The sequence below is a fragment of the Monodelphis domestica genome, chromosome 8, assembly GCF_027887165.1.
Source record: "Monodelphis domestica isolate mMonDom1 chromosome 8, mMonDom1.pri, whole genome shotgun sequence".
NCBI classification, from domain to species: Eukaryota; Metazoa; Chordata; class Mammalia; order Didelphimorphia; family Didelphidae; genus Monodelphis; species Monodelphis domestica.
Window position 1 is genome coordinate 122,632,172 of NC_077234.1, and position 18,792 is coordinate 122,650,963.

Below are 18,792 nucleotides of genomic sequence, written 5' to 3' on the forward strand. Positions count from 1 at the left end.
ATGGGGAAAATAGTGAGATCTCTACAATTCCCTTCCCTCTGTTAATAAAATTGTTTATTTACTTGTGTGTGTGTTCCATTTTCTAAACCTTTTCCCCTTTCCCTTAAAATTCCATTTTTACACCTGGGAGGCTTGGGTAAAGATAAAAAAAAATGTATGGAATAGTTTTTGTGGTCATTCGGATGGCAAATCCATTAGGGATATATAAAAGAGTTGCCATGCTACAGAATTGCTAATTTTTGTTGAATCAAAGAAAAAAAAAGGAGAATAGTATGAGATAAATACATGAAAGTAATGTGGTGCCAGACTACAGAGGGCTTTGAATGCCAAGCAGAAAAGTTCCCTTGTCAGTAGGGAGTCATTTAAGCATGGGAATTATATAATTATATTATATTTGAGAGATAGCTCTACAAGTGCTATAAATCTATTGTTGAAATTAATTGATTTTTAAGTTATTTGAATTTTAGCTCTAAATGGGAAAGTAGAAGAATATCTAGTATTGGAAGAGGAAAATGAAGGAAATTATGTCAACAGATATAGAGAATGTGTGTGTGTACACACACATAAATACACAACTAAATATGCATGTATATATGTACAACTGGGAGAAGATGGCAGACTTCAAAACTATAGGTGGCACCTGAGTTGGACTGTGAAGGAAGATTAGGTTTCTGATTAGTGATAAGAAGGAGAGTGTTAAAGAAGTGAAGGAGAACATTTAGACTAATCAAATGTCTAGTTGGGGAAACAGTAAGTAGTTGATTTTGTTTGGAACTTTGGGTTTGTGAAGGAGAGTGATTTAAAAAAAATATGAACAAGTAGTTAAAAAAGGATTGAGGAGAATGAAAAATATCAGGCTAAGAGATTTTTAATTTATCCGAGAGGCAATTGGGAATTTCTGAGGATTTCAAGAGAAATGACATGATCAGCAACTATGTGTTATAAAGATCTTTTTTTGAGAGTTGTATAGAAGATCTAAAATTTCATCAAGATTGGTATTCTTCCCAATGATGCAGAATTCAAGCAAATGGAACAATCTCACTCAGAATGTTCCTTTTACTTGTTATTCCATATATTCTTCAAAATGGACATACTGAATATAGTTGTTTTTAATATTCCCAATGCATTTTCCTCAGGTATTTATCATTTTGTCATCATTCTCCTTTCCTAGTCACAGTATTTCTGATAATGTGTTCTATGACATAGAGTACAAATTTTTTTTTTGTTTTTGACATGCTACATGACTATCATGAGGTGTTCCAGAATCCCTTGGATGACAAATAATTTTGCTTTTTCTCACACTGTGATGTTTTTTTTTTTAAACCCTTACCTTCTGTCTTGGATTCAATACTGTGTATTGGCTCCAAGGCAGAGAGTGGTAAGGGCTAGGCAATGGGGGTCAAGTGACTTGCCCAGGGTCACACAGCTGGGAAGTGTCTGAGGTCAGATTTGATCCTAGGACTTCCCATCTCTAGGGCTGGTTATCAATCCACTGAGCTACCCAGCTTCCCCCACACTGTGATGTTTTTAAATATATTGTACTAAATAAACTGTAATTAAAATAAAAATTACTTAAAACTATTCAATCTATGGAGGCAATTAATCTAGTGATATTTTTCAAATTATCATGGAATGACCAATTCCATTTTTCAAGATGGTACAGGATTTTTCTTCCATTTTTTCAAAGGATAGGAAAAACAAAGTTTATCCACTATCCTTTCGCTAGTCATTAATGTTGAACTTGCTCTTCTCTAGGGGGTATTTTCCTTTGGTTTTCAGAAGTATTAAAATGATATACTGCTTTATTTGTCTCAGTGTTGGAAATTAAAATCTCAATAACAGTAATTTCTGCACAATGGTGATAAAACTAAATTCACTTGAGATTCTTTCACACTCTCTGAGATTGGCTTCCTTTTCTCTTAGGGAATTTTTTAATTATGAAGTAATTTCAAAGTAATTTCTAAAGTGCTTCTTTACAATGTAAAAAATAGCTATATTTTTGTGTATTAAAATATGAACAATAAACTATGGGCAAAAATGATCCTTTTTGAGAAAAGTAGAGTCAGTGGCAACAAGTTAGACCCTACCAAGTATGCCAAACAATGATTGAAAAAATTTTGAAATATTTTTACAGAATCCCTCAGTATACTTACTTGTGATTGGAGAGCATTTTATTTGCTTGGCTTGAGACTTTTATAAATTCATACTGCATGTGTAAATGAAAGGGAAATTTGATTAGCCATATGGTTGAAAAAATCATTTATGGCATTATAGGTAGCTACATTATTTTTTAATAAAAACTTCATTTACTAAGTAAATTAAAAATTCAGTTTTATTTCAAGATAGTTCAAGGAACACAAGAAATTATTTTATTTTTATTTAATTTAAAATATTTAATTTTCTAAATCTATTTAATTTTAATTCATAATTAATTATGGGTGATGGCAAGATCAAGGATATAAGCCATACCTGTCTATAATTTAGATAAGGTGAAGGTGAAGGTCATAGAGTTTAGGAAGCTGAGGAACAGGAAATCAAGGATGTCTGAAAGAATACCAACATGTAAGCTGAATTCCTGAAATATATTGTAAGCCAGAGACTGAGGTTAAAAGAAATACTGTGCTACCAGTGTCTGAACTTCTTGAAAAAGGAGGGCCAATGACCTGGGGACAAGTTGGTAAATCATCAGGATTAGAAAAATGGTAAAACATCTGGATGGAGTGAACCTCAAAGGAGGAGAGGTCACTATAAAATAGGGCTGAGAGGTTCTGGGAAAGGTGGTAATGAGCAATCAACTTATGGACTCCTCCCCTTTCTCTACCAATCTGTTATAAAAAACTATTTCAAAATGTTTCACAGTGAAGGAAAAACAATGATTAGATAGTAAGATGATAAAAATGTCAAAGAAATTTTTTAAAATTATAATTTAAGAGATTGTATACACAGCAACAGCAATAATTCATGCTGATGAACTGAGAATGAATTAACTATGATCACCATTGCAAGAATCCAGGACAACCCCAAGGCCCCAAGGGATTCATGATGAAAAATCCACCTCCTTGGAAGGAACTGGGTGAGTGTGAATGTAGATTGCAGCATAGCATTCTTCCCTTTATTTCCTGCATGAATTTTTCTCTCTTATAAGCAATATATGTCTTCATTCACATGATAAATATGGGAATATGTATTGTATGATAATATATACAAACTCTACTTGCTGCCTTAGGGCAGGAGGAGAGGTAAGAGAAAAAGATACATTGATGACAGTGTATCAGAAAATGAATATTAAAAATTGTATCAATGTGCAAAAAATATTTTAAAAATCAATTGAAGAGATTGAAGTGTGTCTCTAGGCAGAACAGAGAATGGAGAGGAGAGGAGAGGAAAGGGATTAAATATTCATAAAAGAGAGAATGTGACCTCTAGAAAATGGTTGGAAAAAGTAAGAGGAAATGTATTTCATGGTCTGACACAAATCCAGAGTCCAGAAGTACAAAATTTTCCATACTGTGCCCCATGAGCAAGCAGCCAAATCCTTTTGACAGATGGTGGCCCTGCTAGGTTTTCCCTCTATAACTCATGAAACTGAACTGTGAGAGACTAGTAGAGTTATATAGTGAAATAAATACCACCATCAAAATGGCATTTGTATTGGTTACCCTTTTATCTGTACATGGAAATTCTCCTATGTTCTCTTGCCTGGTAGGGAGGCATAATGAAGAAGATAAAATAGCATCTGACCTCTTTAAAGGCAGAGATTTCCAAACAAGTTATATAAAAGAGGAACAGCAAAGTAATAAAAGGAAGTCACAAACATTGAAAGTGTTTAGGAAAGATGAGATTTTACCAGTGGGTAATATAAATGGCAATGTTGAGGCACAGGAAGAGGTGGGCATACCAATATGGAAGAATGCAAAGAATGGATTTCATCAAGCTGGTGAATGAATTTAAAAACTCCACCATTATCATGATTATCACTCAGGCTAGACCTCTATAGTATCTGTATATTGCCATCTCATAGGAGGATGATTATGTCTTCACAGTGCCCTTGATCTACCCACTCTAACCTTAGAGCTAGAGCTGCAGCTACCTCAGGACCTGTTGTCCACCTTCTTGTGGGCTCCTACTGGAGTCTCCTGTCTCTCTTCACAGAACTCATCCTTTAGATGCTGGGAACTTGGAGCTACCACTTTGGGATCAACAATTTCATTCAGGACAGAAAGGAAGAGATCAGGGCATAACTGTAGGGAAGTTCAGTTAGTGGTAGGAGAAGAATCCAAAGAAGACTTCTGAGGCTCTCATTTCTCCCTCTTTTTTCTCAGCATCTAGCCAAGAAAAAAGAGCTGGGGAAACTGAGGAATCTGTTTCTGGGGTAAATTTTTTGTACTTTCAATTAAACAGGAGAAAGTCACAAGGACTATGCCTTCATATAAAGGCAACAGGTACTGCCGTGTCAGTTAGAAGGCATATCTTGTCAACTCTGCCATGGTGGACTTTATGACTAAACTTCACCATCTCCCTGTGACCCTACTTAAAATGCCTTTATACTAGATGTCATCCATTCCTGTTTCATCCATTCCTTTTCACATCCAATTCTTAGGTTTTTTTTTTTTTTGTTTGTTTTTAGGAATCTTGAATGACTCAACTCAAATCTCACCTTTTGCAAGAGACTTTTCCCAGTCTCCAGGGCTAATTCTTTCCCTTTCATCTATTCCCTCTGGATACACATTTTGTTTTTATGCAGGTAAATACTTGCCTTCTCCTTCATCAAACTATAATATAGAGGTAAGATTTAATTCATAGGTTTTTGAATACAGAGGTTTTCTTTGTATCTTTGGTGGTTAGCACAGTACTGGGCACATTAGGAGTTAATAAATATGCTTGATGACTTACTGATTGGCCTTAGACATATATATCCTCTAATTAAATACTAAAACAAAACCAAACAAAACAGTTTAGCTTCAACTCAGTTGAATTTAATAAAGGCTACCTTCTGTGACCTTGGGGAAAACAAACAAACAAACAAGGATCAATGTTGATAGTGAGGACTTAGAGGTTCTTCTTTTTTTCTTAATATTAGGACACCCCTCCATCTCTTCCAATTTGGAAACTTTATGGATAAGAGCAGGGAGATTTGGAATTCTGAAAATGAGGACTAAAAGAAGTTGAGTGTCAGTTGAGGAGCAGAGACTTCTGGGAAGACAAATGGTTCTGTTGGGATTCTGAGGAACCTCTGGGTCTTCTGACTTGTGACCTGAAGCTGTGAAGTTCAGTTTTGGGGGGGCTAAAGGATCACTGAAGCCACTCAAGAAGACTCTGCTTCTTTCTCCAAGCTTGTTGCTGATCTCCGACCAAATATACAACTATTAATTCCCTCAACCTGAAGAAAGACATCTCAGAACCCTGAGGAAATGCTGTTTGGACTCTCAAAGGAGGGCACACCTCCCTGCCTCCCTGAACTATTTTCTACATATTTTTCTTGGGACAAACTAGTGATTAAGTCATAGAAAGGGGATATTAAGCTCGGAAGGGGCAGAGATATCTGTTGGGCCATCAGATGACAGACCATGTAGGATCTTGGCAGGGCCACCTATTCCCTCTCACCTCATCCAGTTCACCTAAACCCCAATAATAAACCCCTCTGTAGCAGTCAAATATTTGTGTTGACATTTCAATAATATTAGGAAGTGTTACCTTGAAAACTAGGAACTGGCCTCACAAGGGGCACCTGAGATCATTCCCTCTGTGGTAAAGCCTTGACCAAAGCCCGCCACCAAATCCTCATTGAGGAAGAAGCATAGAAACCATCCATAAGGAGGACTGAGTGGGGAGATTGACATCAAATCTCCTCAGCCATCCATCAAGTGATAACTGACAGCCTGTTATCACTTGAGTGAGAGAGAAGGAGCTGCCATTCCTTCTCTAAAATAGATTTTCCCTCACACCCTGTTTCTGCTCTCACAAACTACCCAATACCTCACTGGTATCCACAGAAGATAGGTCCATTTTTACAAAACCTAGAGACTGTTCTGAGCCTGGTGCTACTCCAATAAGCTGGGGAGCTTTGCCCTGCTCTGATTCTAGTCTGGACTTGTTTATCCCCAGATTGCCTATGAAGAGATCCCTAGAAAATGTCCTTCAGAAGTTATATCAAAAGATTATATATATATATATATATATATATATATATATATATACACATATATATGTGTGTGTGTGTGTGTGTGTGTGTGTGTGTGTGTGTATTATTTCTTGCGTATTTCTATGCATCAGTTCATTCTCTGGAGATGGACACATACAAATCCATCTTCAAACAATATTTCTGTTGCTGTATAAAATATTCTCTTGGTTCTACTCATTTTACTCTTCATAATTTTATGTATGACTTTCCATGCTCATTATTTCTTAAGGTAAAGTAATATTATCTATGGTTTATTGTTCTTTTATTCATTTTTAAAATATTTTCAAATTATATTTTAATCTGGTTTCCTCCTCTCAACTTTCAGGCTGCCAAAGAGAGACATAATACAACAAAGTTCAAGAACAGATAAATATTAGATGAATGAAACTAAATTGAATGTCATGAATTTGGCATTGCTAGTGTCCAAATACATATGTTTGGTTTTGTTGTTCACATTTATAGAAACTGTTTTCTTGCTCAAAAACAGCCTAGGACAGATAAAATAAAGGAAAGAGCATATATTTAGGGGTGATAAACTTTGCAACCTGTCACATTGGCAGAATGTGTTTTAACCTGTGTTTAATGTTGGGAAGTAAAATCAAACAAAATATATAAATAACTCAAGAATGAAACTGAAAGCATAAATCCTAGATGGTTATTTATGAAAGAACTTTTGATATTGATTTGCTCCATGTCATCTGGTTTGCCTTTTCATTAGGTTTCTTTGTTGTGACTATAATTTTTGTGGACAAGAGAAACTTTATGGCACTAGTGTCGGATCAATCACTGTATTGCCAATGTGGTAAAAGGCTGAAGACCTTTCTTCCACCTCTGCTATTACTAGGAGAAAGGACCTTTACAAAAAATCATTACCACTTTATCTAAGACAAATTCAGTGTAGTACAAAACAGAGAACAATTATTTTTTGAAGTTGTGTGCTTTGGGGATTCTCCTAAACACTTTTTGAGGGGCATCAATTTCAAATATTTCATTCTAAATGTATTTTATTTTTTACCTGTCTGCTCTGGTCTCATTGGCTCAGGGCCAGACCTGTAATAGCTTCCCTTAGATCTGTAGGTATCCTGAGGACTTTGTAGATGTTATTTTCTTTGACATCACCTATGTTCTTCCTCTTTAGTAAGGGACCTGTTTAACCATCCACCTTCAATTGGCTTTTACAAAGGAAGATTTACTTGAAAAAAGTATAGCAAAAACAAATATACAAAAACCCTACAGATATTTCAAACAAAAAATTAGGGACATAACTGCCCCCCCCCCATATACCACCCAATCTCTGCAGGTAGGGATGTTCTAAACATAGCTCAGTACCTACATAGATCTAATGACTAGTCACGTGTTCAGATGTAGCATGACTGCCAGATAAGTCTCATTCACAGCTACCTCTGGACTAAATCACTCCCAAAATTTACTTTTTATTCTCAGGGACTGGACTCTAAAATGATGGGAGGCTCTAATTCTTTTCATATTTTGGGGCACTGAGGCAACATTAGATGATTACCTGATCTATAGAAAACTGGATACTGGAAAGACCTTTATCTATACCTTTGAAACTCAAAAAGCCAGAGGCACCATTCCCTTCTATAGTCTCTTCTACCCCCAAAGGGTATGAAGACCAAGAAGAGGAGGCTGAAGCTAATCAGCCTTTTTGAATGACTTGGAACTAATTTAAAGGGCCTCCACTTGATCAAATGTTTATCCAACTGTGGCTCTTTACACATAGAGAGTATATTTGGGGAAACTGGTTAGGAATCTGTAGTAATAAACCATGTAAGTGGGGAATGGGTATTAGAACAAACCTTAATGTTAACCCTGAAATTTGGAAGGATAAAGAGAGTAAAGCCTTGGAAAGGGGTGAAATGAGTAGTACTTAAAAAATTCTTGCTTATACAGGATGAAGGACACCATATTCCAAAATAAAATTCCAATTCCAAAAGACTTATCATGAAAAATTTATACAACTCTTGGGCAAGAGAATGGATGAACTCTGAAGGTAAATTGAACTACTACTTTTTTTTTGCTTTCTTAATTTTTTTGTCTTTTTTTTTTTGCAATATGGGTAATACAAATGTTTATATGAATTCATATGAATAATTGATATATTGCTTGCCTTAAGGGGTAGGGCAGGGTTTGGAAGAATAAAGAAAGTTTGGAAATACAATTTTTGTGTTAATTTTTTTTAAAAGAAGATTTCAAGTTTTCAAGTTTGTACATAGATAATAAGTGGTTAAATGACAGTGGTGACATTGAAAAGCACAATGATTTGACGATAATTTCCTTTGGTATAATGTATTTCTTTGAATGCATTCTAAAACTCCTTAGTTATTCCATCAATCACATTGTTTACTCTTATTGAATCTGTAGACCATTAAAATTGCTTTCTTTTTTTGCTTATAGTGACATCTTATCAATTTTATTCTGGTGCAGATATTTTTTTAATTAAGCAGAAAATTCGACCTTATTTAACATAGATAATTTTTAAAGGGATTTTCTCCCCACCCCATCCCTTTCTTTTGTTGTTGTTTTGGAACTTAAACTGTCCAACATGTTAATAGCACCATGGGAAAATCATGTCATTTGTAAATTTGATAAGCATGTCATTTATATCTTAATCCAAATTGTTGTTAGAGTACATTAATAGACTTGTAATACCTTGCTAGAATCTTCCTTCAAGGTTGGTAAATATCCATTAGTCAACATTCAAGGAATCTGCCATTAATTTCCAAACTGAACTTAACCATCATATCACTTGGCATTCCTCTCTCCTTCTGAAAGTAAAATTTATCAGTCTGTCCAGATTGTTACAGATAAGTTTTATGCCAATCGCTAAATATTCTTCAGTGAATTAAAAGTCATAACTTTTGAGTTTGTCATATATTATTCATCTAACTGAACCACCATGCCTTTTTAAATTGTATTGTTAATAGGATGGAAACTACAGAATTATATAAGCTATTCCAATGGATCCCATGGGAGACAAAATAGTATGACCTAGTATCCATTAGAAATACAATTCCAGCCATGGTAATACTCTCTGAAATGACAATTATGTCCACAGTTTCACACAATCCTTTTAAGATTTAGAAATCCAGAGTAGTCAAGCAGTGTAAGGATGGCATTAAATCTAATTCTATCCTTCATTTATTTCTAATGTTAATAGGAAGCATTTATCTTTTCCCATACCATTAGTTCAATTATCCTTCTCCTTCCATTCTGCATTTTTGTCTATTTTATTCTTATAGCAAAGTCAACCAACTTTTCTTCAATATCAGCTGTACTCTTTGAAGAAGACAAAACAGACACGATTTGCTTAACTTTTTCATTTCTTCTTTGGTCATCATAATGTCCTTGAAATCTTTTTTTTAAATAAAATTCACAAATAGTACCATTTTTTCCTTTTATATATCACTAGTCCTAAAAGTTACAAAATGCATATGAATACTTGACTATTTATATAGGGAATACCAAGGCAAAAGTTATATGTCTTTTAAGGTTAACCTATAGATAGTGACCCAAAATGGGGAGATGAAATTACTTTAAATGATTGTCATTTAATTTTTTCCTAAAATAGTCAGTTGAACTTCCCAATGGTTTTTAAAAAGTAGATATCATAACCTAAAAGTAATTTGATATAAAAGTCTAACTTCTATAGTTTCTATGGTCATTATATTTAACTGGTTTTGCTTTGATTTTTACCTCTGCCAAAATCCATTTTATTTAGCATTTTATATCAGATTTTCTTCTTGGTGACATCAATATTCAATTCTCATGACTTTAAAACAAAGAACAGTCATAAATATTCTCTACACATATAAGAAAGGAAAAAACAATTCCAACCTAATCATATCTAATTGTCATATAATTCCAGTTACTTTTAATACTTTAAGTGGATCAGGGCACTGTAAAATTCCTAATACTTCCTATTTCTCTACTATAATCATATCTACAATTTGCCCGCAATATAAACTCCTTTATATATTACTTTCCATTGAAAACATATCATTTGAATTTTTATCTCATTTATTATCTATATTCATTATCATATCAAATTTCAAATCATTAATAGTCTATCTATTCTTGTAAAACGCTGACAAGAAATAAAAAGATTTGATCTTTACTGAGAAACCTCCCTAATTTTTCCATCAGTCGAGAGTAAGGCCATTTCTACCCCAAAATAAGGCTATCATCTATTGTCACAGAAGGTCTGCAACAACAAAAAAATACTTCCTCAATACAACAAAATACTAAAAAGCTTTGACTCATTTTAGGCAGCCAATTGAAAGATTGGGGAAATATATAATCAGCATTATTGTCTAATAGGTGATAGGAAGAGGAAGGCTGGTTTCTCCTATTCTTGAACAAGATTCCTTCAGGTGGCCATATCCTGGAAACCATGGATTCTTTCAGTTGTATGGAGGAAATACCTAGGTGAAATAATTTGCTTATACTGGGAACACATTCTGCTTTACTCCTAGTCATCAATGCATGATAACCTTTTCTGAACTAAAACTACGGGCTAGAGTACTTTGATTGAGGACTGATTTTCCTTGTCTATGAAAGTACCTTAAAATTGGACTTTCAAGGTAGTGCAATGCTTTTATTTCCAAATCTTTCTTTACTTACAAAATGATAAAAAAATAAAGCCATTACCAATATTATTAATATGTCTTTATGAACTTAAATTTTTAAAATTCCTAAAGACCTTATTTTGCTTCTAAAAAACTTATTCTATTATTCTATTTCCTGGTTATCCAGTTCCCAACTTATCCTAAAAAAATATATGAACTATATAACATTTTACATTTGGAGAGTTCACTATTTTTGCATCTCCCTTTCAATCAGGGGTAAAATTCTCTACAAATGGCTGAAATGCAGGGAAATTAATCTAAGACGGAAACTGAAGACAAACCTATAATATGTATTTCAGTCTCAGAATGATGACATGATTTCTGGTGATAATAACTAAATATACTTTTAGAAAATGAGAATTAATTACAACAAAAATATGAATTAATAGATCCAGGACTAATACTTTGGATAACATATTGTTAATATCTGAGTAAAATGTTAACTGTTATCCATGACATTTTTTCTATTATTTAAGGCAGATACATCAAATTACCTGGGGTGGAAGCAGTGGCAGTCTTATAAAGGCAAGAAGCATGCTTAGGTCACTGCATCTCCTCTGTGTGTCATACTTAACCCACATCATCAAGGCATGGAAGATGGTTTCTTCATCAGGAACATTCACATCATCACTGGCCAGCAGCTTATGGAGCTCCTCGGCTGGGAGGAGTAAAAACTCTTGATTTCTGATAACTTCCATTATATTTTCCTGCAGAGAGAAAAATCTCAGCATAAATTCTGCTTGCTTTTATTTAGCTAAGGAAGGTACCTCAGACAGAAAAGAGGAAAAGCAGCCTATAACAACTTATACACTCATTAAACTATAATTCTGGAAAATAAATCCTTCAGGAAAGGGGCAAAATTGAAAGCCTGGTAATTGAAATTGATGTATAAATACAACCAAGACAACACAATCCTAAAAATACATGAAGAATTATGTTGGGAGCTTCCAAACACAGGAAGGATGCACTGATGAAGCATCAATTTATCATCCATTTAATAGTATAGGAAACAGTATGGTTTTAAACAGAGGACTAACACATATAATAAAATAAAAGAAAAACTCTTGGATTTAAAGCAATAACAAAAAGAAGACTGGATACTGTAGCTGAATGAATGGGTCCAGAGCTGGCCAGGAAAGAGTTGTACTTCAGGCTGAAGAGAAGTGTACCCCAAGGTTTTGGTCCCTAACTTGTTGTCTTCAACACATTTATCAGTGACTTGAATAACCACACAGCCCTATCACTTATCAAATAAACAGATGATACAAAATTGGGAATAATAGGCAAAATGTTAGAATCATAAAAGATCTCAAAAGGCTAAAATGGTATGCCAAATCTGACAAAATATAATTGATAAGATTTTTGAAGTTGCCAGAGATAACATAGTCCTATCTTCTATGCTTCTTTCCTATGCTTCTAGTCACTACTGATTCAATCCATTTTCAGTTCAATTTTCTTAACTCACAACTCTGATTGCTGCATTTCACATCTCTAAAATGTTGATGACTCCCCATTGCTTTTTTAAAAAAGAAATTATCCCCATTGCTTTTGGCATATAGACAACAAACATTTAAGTGCTTAATATGTGCCAGGCACTAGGCTAAACTAAGAGAATACAAATGCAAACAAAAAAGATGGTCTCTTCCCTCAATGAGTTTACATTTTATAAGGGAAGACAACAAGTAAAACAGACTTTAAAAGAGAGGGTAGGTGGCAAGTGCACTCAGAAGATATGTATATAAATGTCATACTTTTTAGCATAGCAATTAAGGTTCTTCGTAATTTGTAATCTAAATTTCACATTATTTAAAGAACCCTAATGGCAATGATTTGGGACACAATTTTAGGTAACAAATAATAGTTCTAAGTGAAAAAAAAAGGTTTTTATCTGATATGGAACTTCCATTCATAAGAATTGAAGAAATATGATTTTATGAATACACATTCTCCAAGTAACATTAACGTATTTTTCATGAACTTAATTCATTGAACAAAACATGATTTTAATTGCCAGATTCAGGGATAGACTACTTTCTCAATATGAAAAGGTTATATTAATCATATCAATCTAATAGCTAGATATTATAACTGCTTTCTTTAAAAGGGGGATTTGGATGTATTGGCCATAACAAGGACTAAATAAAATTAATAAAAATGAAATTGACCATAATTTAAAGACAACTGGATATCAATATGAGAATTATTTCTTAATCAGTTCTATATAGTCAGCTCATTTATTTTTTAGATCAGAATAAAGACCAAATTAAAGTGATGAATAAAAATAAGAATACAATGAATGCAATAAAAATAATCCTAAATTACATATTAATTAAGTAGCAAATGACTCAGAAAAATGGAGAAATAATAAGGAAAAAAAAAGCAGCCATCAACATGAATCATAACAGTTTCTTACAGGATTTTAACCAATGCAAATCAACAAATACAATGAGGTCCATCCAGGTAACACTTGATATTCTTGTCAAGGAGGTAACTACAAATAAGGGCAACAATTAGCTTAGAATATAAATAACTTGTGAAATGGAAAACAAGGAGGGGAGGATGTTAGATTATGAAGTAGTGAGTAAATTTAAAGAGAAAATGAGTTTATGGAGAGATTCTTGTGATACTCAATTAAGCCAGATCTTCCCAAGAACGTTTAATTATGAAACTGGAAGGACAACAAATAGATGGATAGTCCACTTTTTGGAGATCCTCCAAAAGAGCTTGGAACTGAAGAAAAGAATACAGCCTTCTGCCAACAGATGGGCTTTCCTGGCAATCTCTGATCTCCTTGGAGTTTAGCTCCAAAAGTGGACTAGAGAAGAAAAATAGAAAGCTTATGCCAAAATTTATAAAGTAATTTTCTCCACCAATGTCAGTGGGATTGCTAAATTTGGATTCAAAAATAACAATTCCTAAAGCATTATATGAAGAAATGGAAACTGAGTTAAAGGAAACAACATTGGATAGGTAGGCAAATTAATATAATATACAGAGGTGTCCTATTCCATAAGTTACAAAATCATGAGATTATGGAGAAAATTTTCAAACTATATGAAAGAAAAAAAAACAGTAAGGAAGTGGGGGCTAAATATCATAAAAAAGAAAATTAGACAATATCAATTTACTGCCCTTACATATATTTCTTATCTTTGCTATACTTTATCAGAGAATTGTGCATATCTACAGATGGCACTTTGATAAAAACATTAGAAAGGAATATGAAGGTTTTGCAAATGATATTCTACAAGCAACATATTTTATGATCACATAATTCACTGAAGGGCATAGCTGTTGTTTGCTTGGTATAAAAAAAAAAGGATACAATTTGGTAGAATAAAATTTAACCTTCAATTTTTTTTTCCTAGTAAAGTTCCTTTAGGCCTGTATAAGAATCTTAAAAGATTATTTCAAAGACTTGAAAAAAATAATTTTGACAGTCCTATAACAATATCAAGTGTGATAAAAAGAAGAGATTTTATGCTCACTAAATGATTATATTTAATTAACATTAACACATATATCAGGCTATACACTACAAATAGAAAATGGTTTGAACTCAGAATTAAAGAGTAGGAAGAGAGAAGGCTGAATTGTATTGGGGAAATTCTGAGGTCTTTACTTTCTTTTTTTTTTGAAGTGATTGCTTTTTTTATTTTTGTTTTTGTTTTTGTTTTTTTATTTTTTGACTTTTTAAACATTATTTTATTTGGTTATTTCCAAAAATTATTCATTGGAAGCAATGATCATTATCTTTTCCTCCCCCTGGCCCCCTCCCACCACTTCTCCCATAGCCTGTGCACAATTCCACTGGGTTTCACATGTGTTCTTGGTTCGAACCCATTTCCATGTGGTTGGTATTTGCACTACAGTGTTCATTTAGAGTCTCTCCTCAGTCATTTCCTCTCAGCCCCTGTAGTCAAGTACTTGCCTTTCCTTGGTGTTTTTACTCCCATAGTTTATCCTCTGCTTGTGGGTAGTGTTTTTTAGAGCCCTGCAGATTGTTCAAAAACATTGCATTGTCTCTAGTGGAGGAGTCCATTAGCTTCGATTGAACCACAGTGTATCAGTCTCTGTGTACAATGTTTTCCTGGTTCTGCTCCTTTCCCTCTGTATCACTTCCTGGAGGTTGTTCTAGTCTCCGTGGAATTCCTCCACTTTATTATTCCTTTTAGCACAATAGTATTCCATCACCAACATGTACCACAATTTGTTCAGCCATTCCCAAATTGAAGGGCATCCCCTCATTTTACAATTTTTTGCCACCACAAAGAGCACAGCTATGAATATTCTTGTACAAGTCTTTTTTCTTATTACCTCCTTGGGGTACAGACCCAGCAGTGCTATGGCTGGATCAAAGGGCAGACAGTCTTTTAGCGCCCTTTGGGCATAGTTCCAAATTGCCCTCCAGAATGGTTGGATCAGTTCACAATTCCACCAGCAATGAATTAATGTCCGTACTTTGCCACATCCCCTCCAGCATTCATTACTTTCCATAGCTGTCATGTTTGCCAATCTGCTAGATGTGAGGTGATACCTCAAAGTTGTTTTGATTTGCAACTCTCTGATTATAAAAGATGTAGAGCACTTTTTCCTGTGCTTATTAATAGTTTTGATTTCTTTGGCTGAGAACTGCCTGTTCATGTCCCTTGCCCATTTATCAATTGGAGAATGGCTTGATTTTTTGTACAATTGATTTGGCTCTTTGTAAATTTGAGTAATTAAACCTTTGTCAGAGGTTTTTATGAAGATTGCATTCCAATTTGTTGCTTTCCTTCTGATTTTAGTTATATTGGTTTTGTTTGTACAAACAAACAAATGTAATCAAAATTATTTATTTTACATTTTGTGATTTTTTCTATGTCTTGCTTGGTTTTAAAGTCTTTTCCTTCCCAAAGGTCTGACATGTATACTATTCTGTGTTTACCTAATTTACTTATAGTTTCCTTCTTTATGTTCATGTCAGTCACCCATTTTGAATTTATCTTGGTGTAGGGTATGAGGTGTTGATGTAATCCTAATCTCTCCCACACTGTCTTCCAGTTTTCCCAGCAGTTTTTATCGAATAGTGGGTTTTTGACCCAAAAGCTGGGATCTTTGGGTTTATCATATATTGTCTTGCTGAGGTCACTTGCCCCAAGTCTATTCCACTGATCCTCCTTTCTGCCTCTTAGCCAGTACCAAATTTTTTTGATGACTGCTGCTTTGTAATATAGTTTGAGATCTGGGACTGCAAGGCCCCCTTCCTTTGAATATTTTTTTTCATTATTTCCCTGGATATCGTTGATCCTCTGTTCTTCCAAATGAACTTTGTTATGTTTTTTTCTAAATCAGTAAAGAAATTTTTTGGAAGTTCCATGGGTATGGCATTAAATAGATAGATCAGTTGGGGTAGGATGGTCATTTTTACTATATTGGCTCGTCCTACCCATGAGCAGTTAATGTTTTTCCGATTGCTCAAGTCTAGTTTTAGTTGTGTGGAGAGTGTTTCGTAGTTGTGTTCATATAGTTCCTGTGTTTGTCTCGGGAGATAGATTCCTAAGTATTTTATTTTGTCTAAGGCGATTTTGAATGGGATTTCTCTTTCTAGGTTTTGCTGCTGAGCTGTGTTGGAGATATATAGAAATGCTGATGACTTATGTAGGTTTATTTTGTATCCTGCAACTTTGCTAAAGTTATTGATTATTTTGATTAGCTTTTTGGTTGAATCTCTAGGATTCTTTAAGTAGACCATCATGTCATCTGCAAAGAGCGATAGCTTAGTCTCCTCCTTGCCTATTTTGATGCCTTCAATTTCTTTTTCTTCTCTAATTGCTACTGCTACTGTTTCTAGTACAATGTCAAATAGTAGAGGTGATAATGGGCATCCTTTTTTCACTCCTGATCTTATTGGGAATGCATTTAGTTTATCCCCATTGCAGATGATATTGGCTGATAGTTTTAGATATATACTGTTTATTATTTTTAGGAACGACCCTTCTATTCCTATGCTTTCTAGTGTTTTCAATAGGAATGGATGTTGTATTTTATACAAAGGCTTTTTCTGCATCTATTGAAATAATCATGTGGCTCTTGTTGGTTTGCTTGTTGATATGGTCGATTATGTGGATGGTTTTCCTAATATTGAACCAGCCCTGCATCCCTGGTATAAATCCTACTTGATCATGCTGGATGACCTAGTATCCTATTTAAGATTTTTGCATCTATATTCATTAGGGAGATTGGTCTATAGTTTTCTTTCTCTGTTTTTGACCTGCCTGGTTTTGGAATCAGTACCATGTTTGTGTCATAAAAGGAGTTTGGTAGAATTCCCTCTTTGCATATTATGTCATAGAGTTTGTATAGTATTGGGATTAAATGTTCTCTGAATGTTTGATAGAATTCACTTGTGAATCCATCGGGCCCTGGGGATTTTTTCTTAGGGAATTCTTTGATGGCTTGTTGGATTTCATTTCCTGATATGGAATTATTTAAGAATTCTATTTCTTCTTCTGTTATTCTAGGCAGTTTGTATTTTTGTATATATTCATCCATATCGCCTAGATTGCTGTAATTGGGCAAAATAATTTTTAATGATTGCTTTGATTTCCTCTTCATTAGAGGTTATGTCCCCCTTTTCATCTTTGATGCTGTTAATTTGCTTTTCTTCTTTCCTTTTTTTAATTAGATTGACCAGTACTTTGTCTATTTTGTTTGTTTTTTCAAAGTACCAGCTTCTAGTTTTATTTATTAAATCAATAGTTCTATCACTTTCTATTTTATTAATTTTCCCTTAATTTTTAGGATTTCTAGTTTGGTTTTCTGCTGGGGGTTTTTAATTTGATTGCTTTCGAGTTTTTTTCTTTGCATTTCCAATTGATTTCTGCTCTCCCTAATTTGTTAATATATGCACTCAGGGATATGAATTTACCTCTGATTACTGCTTTGGCTGCATCCCAAAAGGTTTGAAAGGATGTCTCGCCATTGTCATTTTCCTCGATGAAATTATTAATAGTTTCTGTGATTTCTTCTCTTACTAAACAATTTTGGAGTATCATATTGTTTAATTTCCAATTAGTTTTTGATTTGGTTTTCCATGTACCGTTACTGATCATTATTTTTATTCCCTTGTGATCTGAGAAGGCTACATTTATTATTTCTGCTTTTCTGCATTTGTATGCCATGTTTCTGTGACCTAGTGTATGGTGAATCTTTGTGAATGTGCCATGTGGTGCTGAGAAGAAGGTGTATTCCTTTTTGTCCCTATTTATTTTTCTCCATATGTCTATTAACTCTAATTTTTCTAAGATTTCATTTATTTCTTTTACCTCTTTCTTATTTATTTTTTGATTTGATTTATCAACTTTGATAATGGTTGGTTCAAATCTCCCACTAATATTGTTTTACTGTCTATTTCTTCCTTCAATTCTCCTAGTTTCTCCATTAGAAATTTGGGTGCTATATTATTTGGTGTATACATGTTGATTAGTGATATTTCTTCATTATCTAAAGTCCCTTTTAACAAAATATAATTACCTTCCCTATCCCTTTTAATCAGGTCTATTTTTGCTTTGGCTTTATCAGATATCATGATTGCAACTCCTGCCTTCTTTCTATCAGTTGAGGCCCAGAAGGTCTTACTCCATCCTTTAATTCTTACCTTGTGGGTGTCTACCCACCTCATGTGTGTTTCTTGAAGACAACATATGGTAGGATTTTGGGTTCTAACCCATTCTGTGATTCGTCTACATTTTATGGGTGAGTTCATCCCATTCATGTTCAAAGTTATGACTGTCACTGGTGGATTCCCTGGCATTTTGATATCCTTCCCTGATTCTAACCTTTCTTTTTCAGCTCTAACTTTTAGTCCAGTGATTTACTTTAAATCAGTCCCCCTTGTCCCGTCCCTTGATATGTTTCCCTTTCTAGTCCCTCCCTTTTTGTTCCCTCCCCTCCCTCCTCTCCTTCCCTCCCTTTTTGTTTTCC

General features: G+C 34.1%; 1 protein-coding gene across 1 annotated transcript in view; it reads right to left on the bottom strand.

Annotated features, from left to right (window-relative positions):
* The window catches only part of KLHL1 (kelch like family member 1), a 588,984-nt gene that overhangs the window by 218,297 nt on the left and 351,895 nt on the right, over nucleotides 1-18,792 (bottom strand). Inside the window, exon 5 of the mRNA XM_001362179.4 lies at nucleotides 11,322-11,534. Within this exon, the coding sequence (XP_001362216.1) occupies nucleotides 11,322-11,534 (213 nt within the window). The remainder of the gene's footprint in view (nucleotides 1-11,321; nucleotides 11,535-18,792) is intronic.